The sequence below is a fragment of the Hemibagrus wyckioides genome, linkage group LG20 (assembly GCF_019097595.1).
Source record: "Hemibagrus wyckioides isolate EC202008001 linkage group LG20, SWU_Hwy_1.0, whole genome shotgun sequence".
NCBI classification, from domain to species: Eukaryota; Metazoa; Chordata; class Actinopteri; order Siluriformes; family Bagridae; genus Hemibagrus; species Hemibagrus wyckioides.
The window spans coordinates 3,226,212-3,244,028 of NC_080729.1; the positions used below are offsets into that span (position 1 = coordinate 3,226,212).

At 39.3% G+C, this 17,817-nt stretch overlaps 2 protein-coding genes across 2 annotated transcripts; both read left to right on the plus strand.

Annotated features, from left to right (window-relative positions):
- Positions 1-515: 515 nt before the first annotated feature.
- On the plus strand, positions 516-10,780 carry hhatla (hedgehog acyltransferase like, a). Its single transcript, XM_058417966.1, has 12 exons — positions 516-674; positions 2,604-2,743; positions 4,320-4,387; positions 5,097-5,210; positions 6,321-6,515; positions 6,672-6,881; positions 7,845-8,016; positions 8,593-8,737; positions 8,825-8,860; positions 9,020-9,221; positions 9,802-9,943; positions 10,358-10,780. The coding sequence occupies exons 2-12, from the start codon at positions 2,638-2,640 to the stop codon at positions 10,480-10,482; spliced, it is 1,515 nt and encodes a 504-aa protein (XP_058273949.1). The 5' UTR covers positions 516-674; positions 2,604-2,637; the 3' UTR covers positions 10,483-10,780.
- A 1,064-nt stretch (positions 10,781-11,844) lies between these two features.
- Positions 11,845-16,907, plus strand: klhl40a (kelch-like family member 40a). Its single transcript, XM_058418829.1, has 6 exons — positions 11,845-13,094; positions 13,451-13,611; positions 14,203-14,310; positions 14,406-14,591; positions 15,531-15,680; positions 16,534-16,907. Exons 1-6 carry the CDS (start codon positions 11,970-11,972, stop codon positions 16,643-16,645), a joined length of 1,842 nt encoding a protein of 613 aa, XP_058274812.1. The 5' UTR covers positions 11,845-11,969; the 3' UTR covers positions 16,646-16,907.
- The last annotated feature ends 910 nt before the right edge of the window (positions 16,908-17,817 follow it).

The window sequence follows — 17,817 nt, forward strand, 5'->3', positions numbered from 1 at the left end:
TTCACCCATCCCTCTATCCTTTCATCCATCCATCCATCCATTCATCCATCTATTCATTCGTTCTTCCATCCACTCACTTTATTTAACACTTATGGAAGGAGTTTCCAGTGCCAGCTTTCCATTTTAAGCACGCCTTGCGGTGAAGACATAAGTGGAAACCCTTTGAGATGTACTGTGAGAGTCCAGCATCCTGTAATTGATTATTTTCTTAAAACAGCACAGCACAGTGAGTTTTATTCCTTACACCCTCATTTTTTACACCTTAAAATTCCAGAAACATTGTCCCTTTTTTTTCAGACGGACAATTGAGTTCTCTGAAATGAAAATCAAACATGTACCCACGATGACAACTTCAGTGTGTAAAATGGCATGCTGGGCTTATCTTGTAGCTTACAGCAGGTTTATCTTACACAGTGCAGCGCAGCACAGCCATCCACTGCAGTGCTGGAGTGAGTGAGTGCTAAATATACCCCACACCCCCCCTCCTCCTTCCTCAACATCCACCACCAGCCGCACTGCCCGAACATCGGCACTCTCAATTCAGTACGGATGCATTAAGACAAACTGCACTTTCAACCCTCCCCCCCTTTTCTTTTCTTTTCTTTTTTTTATTTTGGTGGAAGGTTGATATCAGCTCTTCAAATATCTGGGCTTCCCACAAGAGTGGACCTGAGGTTAGTACTTACTGATCATCTTTCTTTAATCCACACATGCTTTTACTGCTACTATTTCTCATGCAGACCATCATTAAAGATAAATAAAAATGCAGTGTGCATGCTCATCATATTTACTTTTAGGTAAAAGTCATTAACTGCTTTAAATGAAGAAACCAAAATCAACTGAGCGCTATAGTTAAGGTTCACTGGGCGTTATTTATTGGACGCTAATATAAAGACCCCTGTAGTGGACTAAAAGCCCTTGTAGCAATGGGCAACTGCTCGGTCTATAATAGGAAGAGGTTGCTCCAAGCAGCTGACGGTGCTGTTTCTGAGGAGCTGTGAAATAGACACTCCCATTAAAGTCGCTCTACAACCTTTGAGTTCCTCTGAGAATTTGACAGGCAAATGGTTGCACTACATTTACTGAACTATTTTGCATCTAAATAAGATGTAATAAGATCTTTAGGTAATACATGACACATTAAGGAACGGTTGTTTATTCCGATTAACTGTCGGTGCTTATTTATGTATTCCTTACCATGATAAAATAAACATAAAACTATGTATATATACATTTAAAGTTATTTTTGTGAGAAATTGGATCACTTAGGGACATGCATTTATTTTGACTGGAGAGAATAATGGTGCATCAGATCATTACTCCCACCCATTCCCAGTAATTCCACTGCAATATTATCCAGAAGTCTGATGCCCATTATGAATCAATTTACTGAATCGAATCTTTCGAACAATCCGGTTTAAGAGAACGGAAACTCCGCAAAGTTCAATTCCTTTAGCTCAACACACAGCGCGGAAATATAATCAGAATGACATTTTCTTTAGCCACTTAATTAAATCAATAAATAAAAAAAGTAAAATAATTATTTCTATGGCTTGAATTGATTCACTTGAACAAATCGACAAGAGTCGTTTAAAAAGAACCGATTCGTTCATTCATTATGCATGCTTCAGAAAAGAATCGCTGAGCATAGCTTCTGCATAAATGATCATAATGTTTAACCGATTAATTGGAAAAATATCGATTTTTATAATAAAATAAAATAATGTTTACAAAATTAATAGGTTATAATATCATTCAAAATCCTAAAAACAAAGCTATTTGTGCTAAGTTACTCTGGAGACGCCTTGCCTAGTTAGTTTTTCCGTCAGATTAATAATACTTTAAATCGACACGGCTATACAAAAATATTAATATCGGCATTTACAGAAAATCCTCGGCAAAAGATTTACAGTACATGTATTTAAAATGACGGATGAAACCGAAAAAGTTTGCGATACACGATGCAAGCTAGCTGACTCACGGGAGAGCGCGCGAGCTCAAAATATTGGAAATAGTAGGCCACCTACGGTAACCATGGAAACGAATAGAGACGCGCGAGGAGGTAAAAAACTTTCAGCCAATCAGCGTTCAAATTGCTTGCGCGTGGGGAAATATATGAAAAGATCACAATGCCGGACATTTTAGATAATTGGTAAGTCTGTGCTACTAATCTAACACTTTTGTACTGGACTGTAATCGAATTCTGAATGTTTTTTATATTATCAAGAAGATTATAAGACGATATTCTTGTATTTTAGACCTAATATGTAGAAAAAATTGAAACCAATAAAGCAGAATTGAATTATTTTATGAATTATTGCATGAATGTCAGCAGTGCTGATCTCTACCAAGCAAGATTACAGATTACAGAGTAACTTAGAAGCTATTTAGTCGAATATAGCACCATCATTTTGATAATAATATATTTTCTGTTTACAGTAAAAACAAAATGCTGAACATGACAAAACGGTCTCATATGTTGCTTGTAGCTGTTTTTGTATTAAAATGAGTTGTACATTAAGGTCCAGTAACCGTGCTAATTTGAATAATATTCGCCTGTCTATCTGTTTGCCTGATGTTTTCATTTCTCTTTACGCCTGTAGTTTCCATTTTGGATTTTGGTGCTAGATTTGAATCATGGGGATCAAGGCGGCCATACCTAAGGCTGAGCTCTACCTCTATACCGCTGTCCTCTCTCTGGCTCTCCTGTGGGCAGGAAGCTGGATCATCGAGGCATCCAGCGGTGAGTTATACCACGTTTCTGGAAAAAGTGATGGGAATGTGGTTAATTCAGACCGTTTTGTGAAGGATGAGGCTATATTATACACCGATGAGAGGTTCAGACGAGTATATCACACACACAGAAGGAGGTCTAATTAATGAAAATCCCACAAGGAGGTCTAATTAACGTAATCTAATTAACATAACCCCAGGGATTTTGTGCTATTTTCACCATTATAGAATATTAAAAGGAATGAACTTCAGTGTAATTTTAGCCCAGTTGTTGAAAGTTGAAATGAAGAGCTCGGTTCAGGATCGGATTCGGTCTCATTTGTAGGTCACTTGCCAAAATGATAGATGAGAACTTGAGTACAGGCAGTGCTCACGAATCTGTATTTGATCTTAAGCCATTTTTATTTTTTAGTGACGTACCCCAGAAGATGCCGTCAGCATCAGATTGACCAGTTATTCATACTGACTCATGGATCAGTGTCATTTCTGAATGACATAAATATCACAAGGGGTTTTTAACGCCCACCATCCACCCACGTATTATGTAATATCTGTTTATTATTCATTTTCCAAAGAACACAGTCATGTTTTCGTTAAAATAGATGAGAGAGATGGAGATCTGAATGATTACTGATGAATAGATATATTGGTGAGATCTCTGGGTATGGTTTAGCTCAGTAGTCTTCCAGCTATCAGATCTAACTCCACCGTCTGGATGTTTGGATCAGATCTGACCTCACTCTCTGGATGTTTGGATCAGATCTGTCCCCACTCTCTGGATGTTTGGATCAGATGTGACCTCACTCTCTGGATGTTCAGATCAGATCTGACTCCACTCTCTGGATGTTTGGATCAGATCTGATCTCACTCTCTGGGTGTGTGGATCAGATCTGACCCCACTTTTTGGATTTTTTGATCAGATCTGACCCCACTCTCTGGATTTTTTGATCAGATCTGACCCCACTCTCTGAATGTTTGGACCAGATCTAACCTCACCGCCTGGATGTTTGGATCAGATCTGACCCCATGCTCTGAATGTTTGGATGGATCAGATCTGACCCCACTCTCTTAATGTTCGGTCCAGATGTAACTCCACCGCCTGGATGTTTGGATCAGATCTGACCCCATGCTCTGAATGTTTGGATGGATCAGATCTGACCCCACTCTCTTAATGTTCGGTCCAGATGTAACTCCACCGCCTGGATGTTTGGATCTGATCTGACCCCACGCTCTGGATTTTTGGATCAGATCTGACTCCACTCTCTGGACTTTTGGTTCTGCAGCTAGGGGTACTTTCTTTTCCCAGGAACACTGGATATAATGTACCTCAGAAGGGATGGAAGTTCATTCTCACACATTCACACACTCATTCACACCCATTCATTTTGCCAGTCCACATACTGGTATGTTTTGGGAAGTGAGAGGAAACCAGATGAAAGAGAAAACCTACATAAATTCCCCGTAGACAGTAACCTGAGCTCAGGATCGAAGCATCTAGCTGTGAGCTCTAAGATGCAACATTAAATCTACAGTATTTCCTTCACTAAGTGCATACTTTAAATTATTATTTTCTTTTTTCTTTTCAGAGAATGTTAACAGGAAGGCTTTTAAGGGGAGTGTGAAACCAGGATGGCACTACTTTGGCAGAAAAATGGTGAATATGCTAAACGTTTACTCTAAAAACATGGGGCTTATTATTTGCACCAAAAAAGCCATAATAAACAGACTGGGATTGCAGACATCAATTATTCAGTACAGTATTAAGCTCCATTATTACTCTTGATACTTGATATGATTCAACTGTGTCAGGAATAAATTATTTAGGAATCTGATGTCTCAGTCCCAAACCTGATTATTTTTCTAACATCACAAACTGAAGTGTCTTATTTCTTCTTTTAAAATCACAGCAATTTTGTTTTTATCAGTTTATAGTTACATTTGAGATTCATGTGAAACATCCGGGAAACTTAGCATAAAACAGTTTAAAAAAAGATAGCTGAAATGAATGATATAGAATGTCTACATGATTCCACATAATATAATAAGTTTTTAGTACAGAAACGAGCGGTATTTGAATAAACACATAAATATAAACTACTGGAACTGGTGTCAGAGCTCAAGCATTCAGATGCATGATTTTTGAAGGAGTTACATTATTATAATATACATATAATCATTATACTATCATTATATTATAATATTCATGTGATTTCTTTTTTAGAATAGTTACACCGTTTTAGCTGTTTGCCTAAATAGTTATTTAATAAATATCCTTTTATTTATTTTCTTATTAAATAGGATCAGCTCTCTGTAAATAGACGTCTGGGTCTTTATGTACTAACTTATTTTCTGTCTTCAAAAAGGACGTAGCTGACTTCGAGTGGGCGATGTGGTTCACCACCTTCCGCAACCACATCTTGTTCGCCCTCTCTGGTCACGTGATCTTCGCCAAAATCTGCTCCATGATTTCTCCCAAGGTGGGTGGGATTGTTTCCCAGTAGCACATTTCTCCATAACAACTAATGTGCATTTACAGACAGAACGGCTTGATATATATCGATATAGCTTAAAACTTATTATTTTTTTATTAGAGTGTAATTAATAAACTAGCACCTGTGTGTTTATGACATGAGTTCTACAATAATTCTCTTTGAGTAAAACATTAGAAAGCTGTATCTTACTGCCCCAATTTTGTAATAAATAGCACATGCATTGTGATTTTTATTTTTTGCTGTCTGCTTGCTGTGAAGATTGGTAAAAATGGATTGAAGGTAACATTGTGACGTGCTTTAACATTTGCGTATTTCATTTCCGTTAACTCATCTTAATATATCTTATACTGCGCATCACATTGCTTATTACTTATTATAACATGCTTATTACTTAATATGCATGCTTATTACATTTTACTTCAAATCATGATTCAAGTCTCAATTCTGATTGGTTAGAAGATGTTCAGTCAAAGCGCTTGTTCTAGCATGCTACTGTTTCTATAGTAACAGGGATTAGTATGATGGAAATTCCACATGAATGGAATGAAAATAAATAAAGATGCACAATTGCTGATATGTGGAGAGAAATTTTCACTCGTTATATCCAGTAAGAGTCGGAAATAAAGCTTTAAAATTGTTCAGGACCGAGGGATTTTAAACTTCTTGGCAACATGAAAAACAGCATTTATTATAAAGAGGCTACAGAGGGAAGGACTGTATTATTAATATCTTTTTAGTGATAACAGGAACTTGTGTTTCTATAGACATTCGACAATAATTAATGTAATTGTAAATGGATAAAAAGCCATTTTTATTAATAAATAAAGTTTCTTAGCATAGGTTGTATAAGAGGAATAAAACACATGGTGTTGATGTGTTTTATTCATAACAATGGTAAGTATATTATTATATTAATTATTATAATAATAATCCTGTTAATTTAATACAACTCATTATATTGTCCACTACCATCAATATATTGATTTATAATAGTACTAATGCTCTTTTAACAAAACCTTTTCTGATGTTTAATCTTAGTTCTGCTCAGAACAGATTATTTAGCTTTTCTAATACGTTCTTTATCCTGATCCACAGCACAGGTCTCTGATGTACATGCTGTACGGCTTCGTGACGACGCTGGTCATCATGGGCTGGACGTACGTCTCTCTCATCCTGTCTCACTGCATCCTCCTGTACAGTGTCGCTCTCATTAAGAGGAAGTGGCTGTGCTTTCTGGCTGGACTCACCAGCCTGGCCACCTTCAAGATGGAGCCCTTCAGCTCTTGGCAGGTGGGCGGCTGAGCTAATGATTTATTCTCCTTCATTTCTCGCCTACATCTAAATATACCGTAAATAAAACGCCACCATTTTACGTCACCCTGTTTAAACATCTCAGTAAACTAAGCTTTGATTGAACATTCTGTTAATGTTCTTTATTTTTCTTAGGCTGGATTCGTCACTGGTACCTTCAACCTTCAGGATATCCTGTTCTACGGAGGCTGTGGGTTCTCCATCATGCGCTGCATGAGTTTCGCTCTGGAGAACTGCGAGAAGAAGGATGGCCACTACAGCTTCATGGATTTGATCAAGTACAACTTCTACCTCCCTTTCTTCTTCTTCGGACCCATCATGACATTTGATCGATTCCATGCGCAGGCGAGTTCCTTATGTCTCACTGCTAACACCTGAGGATTAAATTTATTGCTAATATTAAACACTAAAGTGCTACATAGTCAGTGAAATAGAGGATTATGTTATCCTGCTGAGGAAAGGGCCTAATGGAAGTAGTTGCTAAATCCAACAATAATGCGAGTGGAAAACTATCATCATTAAACTATAAAGCTCCCAAGATGATACATACATGAGAGTAAACCTCACCAAAGTTCTTGTTATGGATTTTTATCTTTCCAACATACCTTGGTTTGCATATACAGTGGAACCTCGGCATACGAATGCCCTCCTTTCTGAATTTTGACCTTAAGGATTGAAATTTTGCAAGGAATTTGCATCGGCATACGAAGCATACAAGCGAACCGAACCGAACCCTGGCTAAGTTGTGCGTACGTCCATGAGCTGTTCAAAACTTGTTAGCGCCAGTGGAAAGCCACGCTAAGCCAACCGAAGCGAATTTTACAAATTTTTTCAGGCAGTGAAAGACGTTTTGAAAGAGTCAACGTTGCCTTCATCATGCGTCAAAAGCTAGGTGATTTTCCGGGCGTTATTTCGTTGACAGATTGGTAGTGTGGGTGGTCTGTTCTATTTTTAACCCAAGCTTGGTGGGATGACTTCCTGTGAGGACCCTTGACATTAAATGCTTGGCTTGGGTTAGTTCTTTGTGAGCAGCCGTACAGTTATTATCTGCATCTACATTATTTCTTACGGGAAAATTCGTTTTGCAATACAAATTTTCACCTTAAGAACTCGCCTCAAGAACTCGCCAAGGTTCCACTGTACTGTAAAAAGTCACTTTTTCTAAAGGTTTTGTATTGTCCATGCAGCAACAGATCCACACAAGCAAAAATCCAGACAAGATGATTGTCTCTGATGGTCACATATATGCTACATGTACATTAGGTGAAAGCTTAAGTGGAAAATAACAGGATGTTGTTTTATTTTCAGGCCAACAACCCTAACCTGATTCGTAAAGATCGAGAGATGTGGAACATCACCATCCACGCTTTGGTGCACCTTGGAGCCATTTTGGTGGTGGACGTGTTCTTTCATTTCCTTTATATTTTGACTATCCCAAGTGACATGAAGCTGGTGAAAGACTTGTCTGATTGGTCATTAGGTCAGTTTCGACTTCCTAATATAACATAACACAGTCATCAGAAGATATTGGATATATGCGACAAAACTGAATGAAGCATCCTGAATTATCAGGAATTATCTTGAATAGTCCACAACAAAGACTAGATTTGCCATAGACCCATTTTTGACATTAGTAAAAGGTAGAGCAAAAGAAATGAAAGAAAATAAAAATAAGAGTTTAGAATAAAAGAATTCGGGTCTGGTAATTAAAAATTAGCAGCTTTTTCCATTTTTTGATCAACCATAGTGATGAAATTATACCTGGAAATTAGAGGATATGGGTTTTTTGTTTTTCTTGATGGCTACTTTTTCTGAAAAAGCTAAAAAGCACACTTTTCAGGTGTCTCCTGAATCACCTGTATACAATAAACTCAAAATACAGCTAAACAGTAGTTATTCACACCTCAGTGGGCGTGTCTGGGGTGGAGCCAGATTAGTCAAGACTGACAAAAACCTGCCAAGGCTAGCTGTACACACCGCAAATCAAATTCCTTTAAGTAGAACTTTTCCAGAAGTTTCATGCATCGACACGGACGGTGTTTTGTCTCCCTTCCAGCTGGCTTGGCGTACTCGAACCTGGTGTACGACTGGGTGAAGTCAGCCGTCATGTTTGGCGTTATCAACACCGTGTCTCAGCTAGACCATTTGGATCCACCCCAACCGCCTAAGTGTATCACCATGCTGTATGTCTTCGCCGAAACGTAAGTTTAGATACGCTACATGTACTTTGACACAGAATTAAAAAAAAAATTCTATTCAACTCATAAAATTTTGTTTTAACTTTCCAGGCACTTTGACAGAGGCATCAACGACTGGCTGTGCAAGTGAGTGAAAATTCCCACTCGTGTGAAATGCTATAACAAAGCTAACAGATATCTTATCATATAAATATACAGAATATATAGAAACAAATGTTCAGAATGGAAAAAGGGCTTATAACTTTACGCTGTGAGCTACAAGTCTTCCTTTTGTTTACAATCAAGGTATGTGTACGACTACATTGGTGGAAATCACGATGGAATCTTCAAGGAGCTGGTGGCTACGATCTGCACCTTTAGCATCACTACTCTGTGGCTTGGACCTTGCGAACTGGTGTACATTTGGTCCTTCTTCAACTGCTTCGGCCTGAACTTTGAACTGTGGGTGGCTAAGCTCTTCTCCCTGCCTCCTTTGTCTACCATTGAGGTATGACTGTCAATCACCTGTCAATCAAAATTCAGTTCTTTACACAATGATGAGGCACAGCAGTAGTTTTGGATTATAAGGAACATTACTGGACATGCAAACACACCTCATAGGAACATAATAAAAAGGCAGGGCACTGTGATAGATCCTGTAGTAGATTATTTCCCTTTTATAACATGCGCTGAAATGTTTTATTGCGCTTATACATTTGTTTATTACGTTATAGCAGCATAATTATTCCATCATTCTCTCCGAAGCATTTCTTTTTCTCTCTTGAAGATCAAAAATTAATGAAGACTTTCACATGGTGGAAAACCTAAAGTTACAGCTTCAAAGTGTGAAACCAAAAATGTCCTCATGGAAAACTTCACCATTACGAAAATTAAACCTGTTATAAAATATTTTGGGTAAATGTTGTGTCTGATGTTTAAGGCTTTGTGTAAGTTGTTACTACAGAAACAGCCTTCATTATAGAAAATCTTCTGACCAATCAGAATCCACGATTCAACAGTGTTGTGTCTATAAATTTGTTTTAATGCAGTTAAACTCAACATTATCTTCTTGTTGGGATTTTGTATAGGGTCTTATGTCTGAGGCAATGTCACGGCGTATCCGAGGGCTGTTCAACGCTGTTAACTTCTGGCAAATCGTCCTGTATAACGTCCTCGCACTGAACAGCCTGGATTTTGCCAAGCTGGTGGCTAAGAGACTGTTGTTCAAGGGTAAGTCACATTTTAACATACTGTAGTATTATAATAATACAGAAATATTTCTAGCATAGTCCAGTGTAGTACAAGTGTCATGCTAAGTCGATACTTTTAGCCGAAAATGAAATACTCCATTCTCTGAATAGTGTTGATTAGAGGACGGGTTTTTGTTTGTATTTTAGTGTGAACTGAAGCTGTTAAGCTTGTAGCTATCAAAGTCACGCAAAATCTGTCTTACCTAACAAACTGGGTTCAAAACATGTGAATTTACAACTTATTACGTTTGTGTAATAACAATTGTTATAAACAGTGAAAAAAATAAAATTCCTTCATGAATAGGCTGAAAGGTGATCTGTTGCAAAATAGTGAACAGAACATGACGATCCTTTTCTAAAATCTGCCCTGTTTGCTGTTGTTTCTCCTCCTCAGGCTTCCCCGTGTCCACTCTCTCAGTGCTGTTAGTGACCTACTGCGGAATACAGCTGATTAAAGAGCGCGAGCGAAAACTGGCCCTGCTCGAAGAACCCGAGCCGAGCAAACCCAAAACCGATTAGACGAGCCGACAGCGCCGTTTTGCCGTATCCGAGCTTCTCATACCAAAACCCAAGCAGCTCCCGTTACCATGGTTACTGCTCGAAACAAGCCTGTTTAATAAGCACAGGGTGTTTTTTTTTAACTGTGAATAGGCCTTAAGTGCACTTGCTGTACAAGTTCTCAGAGACTGCTGCGTGTGAACCAAGTGCATTTTTTTATTCATTTTAATGAAATCTATTATGGATTTTCTGGAGAATGGGCTTGCCAAATATTTTATGCAGATATAATATATTGAATTAAAGATGGAAAAAATCTTTACGAATCTGTGTTTGTTGTCTGTTGTTGTTCTGACCATCATGAAATATGGCTCAATCTCTTCAAATCTGTTAACCCTCGTTCAAGTGTTTGCTGAAGACACAAATATATTCATTATATAAAAATATTCAATATATTCACACAAATTCTTTCATAAGAACCATGCCCTACATAATCAGATATAAACCTGAAACTCTTGACTAGTTACTGATTTGTGTGTGTGTGTGTGTGTGTGTGTGATATTTATAAGCTGTGTGATAAATATTCTATATCTGATATTCAGTCCACTTCATCTAACATTCATTTGAACAAAAAGGATTCATGCTAAAAAGTGAAGGAACCTTCTGTAGAAACCTTCATCAAAGAATTGTCCTTCTCAATTAAAATTCCTTGTAGAAACCACACAAAGAACTCTTAAGGAACCCTTTTAAGATGGCATAACAAGGTTCCACAGTTCATATACTGATGTCCAACCTAGCTTTCTCTGCTCTAGCACCACAAGGTGATGGACTGGTATCCCATCCAAGGTGTATTCCTGCCACATGGCCAGTGTTCCTGGGATTATCTACCATGACCCAGACTGGGATAAAGCTCTTACTGAAGATGAATGATTGAGTAGTCGAGTTGTGAAAATGCTCTGAAGACACCATATCATGAAAAGGAGACCAGAAAAATGAATGTAGTTACAGAAAGAGTTAAAAATATCAACATTATGGAAGGAAGAATGGATGGTAGAAAATTGTCCTGGAGCCTCCTGGGTTGGATTGGGAAACAAGTAAATAATAAAAAAAATTCAGGGAGGACATATACACTCTCATATGTTCCATTATATAAGTGATTTCCATTCAAACTCATGTCCCTGAGTATTTCTTCCTTGGTATGGTCGACTTCACCAACATGTCAGCTGTTGGAATGAGCCTTCTGGTCAAGATGGTGGCAGTAAAGGGGGAGGGAAGATAACGTTGTCTCAAATGTCAGGCCCTCCAAATGTGAGTCCTGTGGCTTTACTCAGGGCTAAAATTAAACACACCTGATAGCCAGTGGCAGCTGAGTGGCAAAGCTACACTACACCAGCCTCTATTTCTCTCTCACAGTGTCACACTGTTAATCCGACCAGTCCAGCAGTGGGAAAGGAGCCGGACACCCTCCTACTTAAATACCACGCTAACGGTGCCCACGAAACCTTGACAAGATGGCCGCCGTGCCAGTGGACCCAGAGACAGAGCCACGTATGTACCAGCAGTCGCTTCTTCTGGGTGGCCTCTGTGAACTTCTCGAGAATGACAAGTTTGTGGACTGTGTCCTGAAGATTAAGGATCAGGACTTCCCTTGCCATAAGCTGGTGCTGGCTGCCAGCAGCCCTTACTTTAAGGCCATGTTTCTGTCTGACATGGAGGAGAGCAAAAAACGAGAAGTAATCCTGAAGGATGTGGAACCAGGCATCATGGGGATGATCCTGAGGTACATCTATACCTGTAACATCGACCTGACTGAGCAGAACGTCCAGGATATCTTCATAGCGGCAAACATGTACCAGATCCCTTCCATCTTTAGCGTATGTGTATCCTACCTGGAGCATAAGATGGTCCTGAGCAATTGTCTAGCCATCTTCAGGCTCGGACTACTGCTGGAATGTCCGAGACTGGCAGCAAAGGCTCGGGACTACATTTGCGAACGTTTTGAGGTCATCATCCGTGACCAGGACTTCCACCAGCTGGGACCTGGAGAACTGGCTGCCATTATCACATGTGATTCCCTTAATGTGGAAAAGGAAGAGAAGGTGTTTGAAGCTCTAATGCAATGGGTCCAGTATGATCAGGTTGAAAGGCTGAAGGATCTCCCAGAACTTCTACACTGTATACGATTTCGTCTGATGCCAGCTGCTTATTTTAAGGAGAAAGTAGAGGGGCATCGATTGATCAAAACCAACCAGGAGATCAAGAAAGATCTGCAGCTTATCAAGGATGCACAAAAGGGACTGCTGCCCAAAGTCAGCAGGCCATCAGGCAAGAAGGCAGGAGCTGCAAAAGGTGATGATGAAGATGAGGATGAAAATGATGAGAATCTGCTTCCTGGGATCTTAAATAATAATCTACGCTTTGGGATGTTTCTAACAGACTTTATATTACTGATTAGCGACACAGGGACGGTTGCCTACGACCCTGCTGAAAATGAATGCTACTTAGCTTCCACATCTACTGAGATACCAAAAAATCACTGCAGCTTGGTGACCAAAGAGAATCAGATCTTTGTGGCTGGAGGACTCATTTATAACGAGCAAAACACAGAGGAACCGTTCACTTCTTACTTCCTACAGGTAACATTTCAGAAAACCGATCATTCATGTGATCTTATATTGGTGTTATTTTTTTGCTTAGTTGCTTTGTATAGTCACTAAATTCGTCTGCATTACAAATGCATGCAGTATGTCACGCATCACGAAGCCTGTGATTCATCAAGCTATCAAAACAGCTGTTCGTGCTACAATGCTCATGAATCATTTTGCCTATTTTATACACCGACTTCTCTGATCCTATTATGACATCATGAACTTTGTGAGCCTTAACTGTTTTCCCCATCTCGGCGATTTAGCCGATCATGTGAACAATTTAAGCAAAGAATAGCGCTAGCTCATTTGTATGCTGGATGTTCTTCCACTTCTCTCTCTGCCAGTTTGACCCCGTAAGCACTGAATGGCTCGGGATGCCCTCTCTGCCAACCCCCCGCTGCCTCTTTGGGCTCACTGAAGCCCAGAATGCCATCTACATCGTAGGTGGAAAAGAGCTGAAAGAGGGAGAGCATGCTTTAGACACTGTCATGATCTACGACCGACAGTGAGTACAGCCGAGGATTCGTTTAGAAGGTTCATAAAATGTTTGTTATTAATGTGTATATTATCATTTCTATAGTTTCAATAGCAAATAGGGACTTGAATAATGTACAAAATTGGGTAATTATAGATAGGGCGAGTTGCCAGATACCACTTTTAGTAGTTTTGGAAGGAAGGAGTCTCCAACGTCAGTGTGCGGATGTAGAGGGAACAACAATTGTGCAATATTATAACTGATAACAGGAACTAGCTTGTTTTTTTGGGAACGTGCCACCAGATTATGAAAAACATCAGTCATGTTTTATTGCCAGTAGTAACTTTGTGAGCTCCAGCCTCGTGGCACTTGATTTTTGATTTTGAATTACATGTTAAAATGTAATTATACTATAATTAAATATAATTATAGTTATGGTGCCGTGCATGCTGTCTGTTTTCAATGTAATATTTGACTACAAGCATTAAGAGGCCTGTGAACAGGAAATACAGATATTTCATTCTCCTACACCTGAATTAAAAGCTGTTCTTAAGCCAGGACATAAATATGTTCTCCTCAGCTGCAATAAAAACCTCTGTGTGTTTGTTTCTCTTCACATAGATCTTTCAAATGGGGCGAATCAGACCCGCTCCCGTATTCAGTCTACGGCCATGGGACCGTCTCACATAACGGCCTCGTTTACGTCCTGGGTGGAAAATCAGAGAGCAAGTATGAACTAGCTAAAGAAACACAGTGATATTATGTTAGAAAATCCTTTAGCCATCTATCATGACCACAGATTCGGGGTCTATGTTATATAACAGGAAGTGCCTGAGGAGAATGTGCGTCTACAACCCCATGAAGTTTGAGTGGAAGGAGCTGGCGCCTATGCAAACCGCTCGGTCCCTGTTCGGTGTCGCCGTCCACAAGAACAAAATCTATGTGGTGACCGGAGTCACTGATGACGGTCTAACCAGCAAATCCGAAGTTTATGACATCGCTAAAAACACGTGAGGTTTATCACACGCTCATCTCAAACCAGACTTTTCTCCTTTACATCTCGCAGTGAGCTTCCTGATCTTAATCTTCTCAAGCCTGAATTTTAAGCCAAATCTGGAACAAAGGGGTGGATGTTGATCCCACCTTTTTTACAGAACTTTTCTAAAGTGGCAGAGGTTAGATGGAGCTGATGCCATCACTGCCATCTACTGGGCTGGGGTGGAGGTGCAGGTTATGTTTCAGGGCATTTTCTAGAAACTAAACGCCCCATACATATGTTCTAGATCCAGACAGAACACCTAGATTTTCTTAGTACTTTATATACCTAGATTCTCAGTGCCACAGTTTTCTAATGCTAATCATAACATGTGTTACGCTAAATCCCAGCTCCACCCCAAGACCTACTGTTTGATTTTTTATTGAATACAGTATTTAAAAATTTTTACATTTATTTTATAGTTAAAAACACAACAATTACTCATTGTGATGGACGAAAAGTTAACCCAAGCTAGTTGTTAGGCAGCCGGACAGTTAGTCATGCAGTTACAGCAAATATAGCTACAACTAATATGCTAATCAACAGATCTGTTAACTTAAAACCTACAAACATAATGTATACACCACAATCAAACTTAATCATAGATTTATATAGCTATAAGCCTTATTAATCCTTAGTAATATTAATAATATAGCTAGCTAGCTAGTTCCCATGCTAGCTCTGTTGATGTGTGTAGAATGAAATATTTAAAAGGTTAAAATATGTCTTATATACCGGATTTCCAAATCATCGGCTAATTATCAAGACCTGGGCGAGTTTAAACAAAAGTCAGTATTACAGTAAGAGTAGATTGTGTTGTGGCTCTATGTTCTGTTCACACTGTCAAATGGAAATTATGATGATTTTTAAAAGCAGGGTTAAAAACTAAAAGAAGCTCTGTTCTGTGATCCAGGTGGTCCGAGTTTGAGGACTTCCCCCAGGAGAGAAGCTCTCTGAACCTGACCTCGCTAGCTGGCTGTCTGTACGCTGTGGGAGGCTTCGCCATGATGCCCAACGACACCACAGAGAAGCTGGAACCCACTGAGATGAACGATATCTGGAGGTGAGTGTTGTATAATATTAGAAGCTGCTGGACCCCTCGATTTTTAAAATAAATATCCACTTTATTATATTTTGGTGAAAACTTTTATATCGCAGGCAGCTACACAGGGGAACCTTGTGTGAAAAGAATAGAAACTTTTTTTTAAATGTTCATTTTGTCTTTTTGTTAGTGTGAATCTTACTTGGCTGATGATACAATATATTCCCAAAAGTTTTGGGACACCCCTCCAAATCATTGAACTCGTGTTGTTTTTCTTGCTCGGCCCCTTAATTCCATAGAAAGGAACTCTTAATGCATTAGCATACCAAGACATTCTGGACAATTTCATGCTCCCAACTTTGTCCTTTGTCCACAGAATCCTGACCTCAACGCGACAGAACACCTTCAGGATAAATTAGAGCAGAGACTGTGAGCCAGACCTTCTCGTCCAACATCAGTGCCTGACCTCACAAATATACTTCTAGAGGAACGGTCAAAAATTCCCATAAACACATCCGCTCTAATTCATCCCAAAGGTGTTCTGTGGGGTTGAGGTCAGGACTCTGTGAAGGCCAGTCAAGTTCCTCCACACCAAACTCACTCATCCATGTCTTTATGGACCTTGCTTTGGTCACCGGTGTGCAGTCATGTTGGAACAGGAAGGGGTCATCCCCAAACTGTTCCCACAAAGCTGGGAGCATGAAATTGTCCAAAATGTCTTGGTATGAAGCTGAAGCATTAAGAGTTCCTTTCACTGGAACTAAGGGGCTGAGCCCAACCCCTGAAAAACAACACCTGAATACAATGATTCGGACGGGTGTCCCAAAACGTTTGGCAATATAGTGTACTAATCCTGATCTCCTGGATCTTACAGGTTTGACGAGGAGGAGAACTGCTGGTCTGGTATGCTACGGGAGATTCGCTACGCTTCAGGTGCCTCAGTGTTAGGAGTACGCCTCAACACTTTACGACTCACCAAGATGTAATCGTCAAGCCCACGACACATATCGCACATGAAGCTTAGCGTGTGATGAGCACTGGAACTGTTAGCGGACTGTTGACACAATCGACTATACCTGCATGATGTTTGTTTGTTTTTTTTCTCATGGAAGATGTATGAGTGTAAAAACTGGACAGCAGGTGGCGCCAAAAGAAACGGACCATTTTTTTTTTCCATTCAAGACGTGAAATGCAGAAAGGTGTGATGTGATTTCTACACGTTTGAATTAAAGACATCTTTATTAGAGAGTTATGCTGGATTGGATTTTGAGTAGTATATGCTTTCCAACATCGCAAAACCGCCATGTCATCCATAAAACGTACGAGGTAACATGGACGCCATTGACGTCATTATAGCATGTTTAAACAAAGAGAAAACAAACAGAACAGGACAGAATGATAGAGCGTTCGGTGAAAACACAGAAGTATGAACAAAAAGGAACTCTCTTTTGGCTTTCACAGACACAACAGTACAGCAGAGAGAATGGGAAAATACAGACCAGGGTTAATTACACTCGATAGAAGGTCCTCTTTCAATGCACGCCACGTACAAACGGTATATCAGACACGCTGGTATCAATAGAAACACTGAAATCCTTTCCATTTGAAATAATCATAAAATGACAAATCTTCATATTAAAGGAAGGAATAAGGATTGTAGTTTCTGGACTATAACCATACTGTAACATCGTATGTAGAACATCCTGAAGTGTTTTATAGTGTTTTTATCAGTTTAGAGTTATCTTTAACATTGAAACAAGTTAATTTCTATCTTCACTTATGTTATAGCAGCACTCATTTCCCTCACTAATCTCTCTCTGAAAGTTAATACAATAAAAACTAGCTTGTCTTACTGTGTTACTAGAAACTGCTGCTGGAACTTTTTACCTCTGATTGTTACAAAGGGCTGACACTGGAGACTCCTTTCATGACTGGAGTCTCCAGTGTTGTCTATATAACTTTATTCATCATATAAATGATTGCATCTCTCTCTCTCTCTCTCTCCCTCTCTCAGTATGTACTGTTAATTCATTGAAACGTAACATCCTTCAAATTCAGCAACATCCTAATGATTTCTGCCACACAGTTCTCCAAAATACAATCCTTTATTTGTCGCATAAACATTCCAGCGCAGTTCTTCGCATATCCCAACTATGGA

Bases quoted from the DNA above. Each gene is read 5' to 3' on its own strand.
- hhatla (XM_058417966.1), top strand. From the start codon at position 2,638: ATGGGGATCAAGGCGGCCATACCTAAGGCTGAGCTCTACCTCTATACC. The intron at 6,882-7,844 runs GCGAGTTCCTTA...TTTTATTTTCAG, and splicing joins TTGATCGATTCCATGCGCAG to GCCAACAACCCTAACCTGAT. The intron at 9,222-9,801 runs GTATGACTGTCA...GATTTTGTATAG, and splicing joins CTCCTTTGTCTACCATTGAG to GGTCTTATGTCTGAGGCAAT.
- klhl40a (XM_058418829.1), top strand. From the start codon at position 11,970: ATGGCCGCCGTGCCAGTGGACCCAGAGACAGAGCCACGTATGTACCAG. The intron at 14,592-15,530 runs GTGAGGTTTATC...TCTGTGATCCAG, and splicing joins TATGACATCGCTAAAAACAC to GTGGTCCGAGTTTGAGGACT. The intron at 15,681-16,533 runs GTGAGTGTTGTA...TGGATCTTACAG, and splicing joins GAGATGAACGATATCTGGAG to GTTTGACGAGGAGGAGAACT.